The following is an 826-nucleotide window of genomic DNA, read 5'->3' as shown; positions in this document are numbered from 1 at the left end:
AGTTTCTGGCTCGAGTCTGCAATACCGTTTCTGTACATGACACGGCACATAGTAGGTGCTCCATTAATGTTGGCTGAAGGAAGAGCCTAACTGAAGAACTCAAATAATTCATTCCCTCCTTCCTACTTGGAAGTTCTGGCTAATTCTTGGGCCAGAGTCAGCTAAGGCTACACTGTTTTTGTGTGTGTGTGTGTTTTTTTTTCTGCATCAATATCCTGCTGACAGGATAATAAATAAAATAAAGTAAAAAGGAGAAAAGAAAGTCGTTTTCTTTGTGAGCGTCCATATCAGCAGCCGGATCAAATTAAAGTCCAGCTCAAGGGGCTTGGATGGCCCACCTGAGGCCGGGGGCGCCGTTAGGCAGGGTTGCACCAGGTGCGTCACAACCGGCTGCTTCCTGGCTCTTCCAGCAGGGGCCAGGCAGAGACGGGGACTGTGTACAGGACGGAAGCACACAGTGTTCTCCGGAGGCCGTGTGCACCGGGCGTCTGCTAATGCGCACAGATCTGGGCGTGCGGGGAGGACCTGCGTCTCTAACCAGCTCTCAGGGGACGCGGAAGCCGCTGGTCTGCAGCCACACTCGGGGCAGATGGTTGTGGAGAAAGCGGCAGGAGTCACTCTGGCTCCTCAGGTCCGGCTCCGCGGGTCTGGGTCTGAGAGCTGAGTCTGTGCTGGGGGCAGGGCAGCCGCTAGAGGGTTCTGAGCCGCGTGTGACCTGGGCAGGCGCACGGGTCTGAAATGTAACCTACGAGTTCCCAAGGCCAGAGGGAGGGGAGATGGGTGGGTCGTTCCACGGCCTTGCACACAGCAGGGTGAGCCCAAAACC

The 826-nt window shown here is 55.9% G+C and overlaps 1 protein-coding gene across 1 annotated transcript in view; it reads right to left on the bottom strand.

Annotated features, from left to right (window-relative positions):
* The window catches only part of LOC102425542 (ellis-van Creveld syndrome protein), a 47,917-nt gene that overhangs the window by 25,306 nt on the left and 21,785 nt on the right, over positions 1-826 (bottom strand). The window contains exon 9 of the mRNA XM_006107825.3: positions 339-433. Within this exon, the coding sequence (XP_006107887.2) occupies positions 339-433 (95 nt within the window). The remainder of the gene's footprint in view (positions 1-338; positions 434-826) is intronic.

The sequence above is a fragment of the Myotis lucifugus genome, unplaced genomic scaffold, assembly GCF_000147115.1.
Source record: "Myotis lucifugus unplaced genomic scaffold, Myoluc2.0 scaffold_1458, whole genome shotgun sequence".
Lineage (NCBI taxonomy): Eukaryota > Metazoa > Chordata > Mammalia > Chiroptera > Vespertilionidae > Myotis > Myotis lucifugus.
This window is presented reverse-complemented; position numbering and strand designations above follow the sequence as displayed.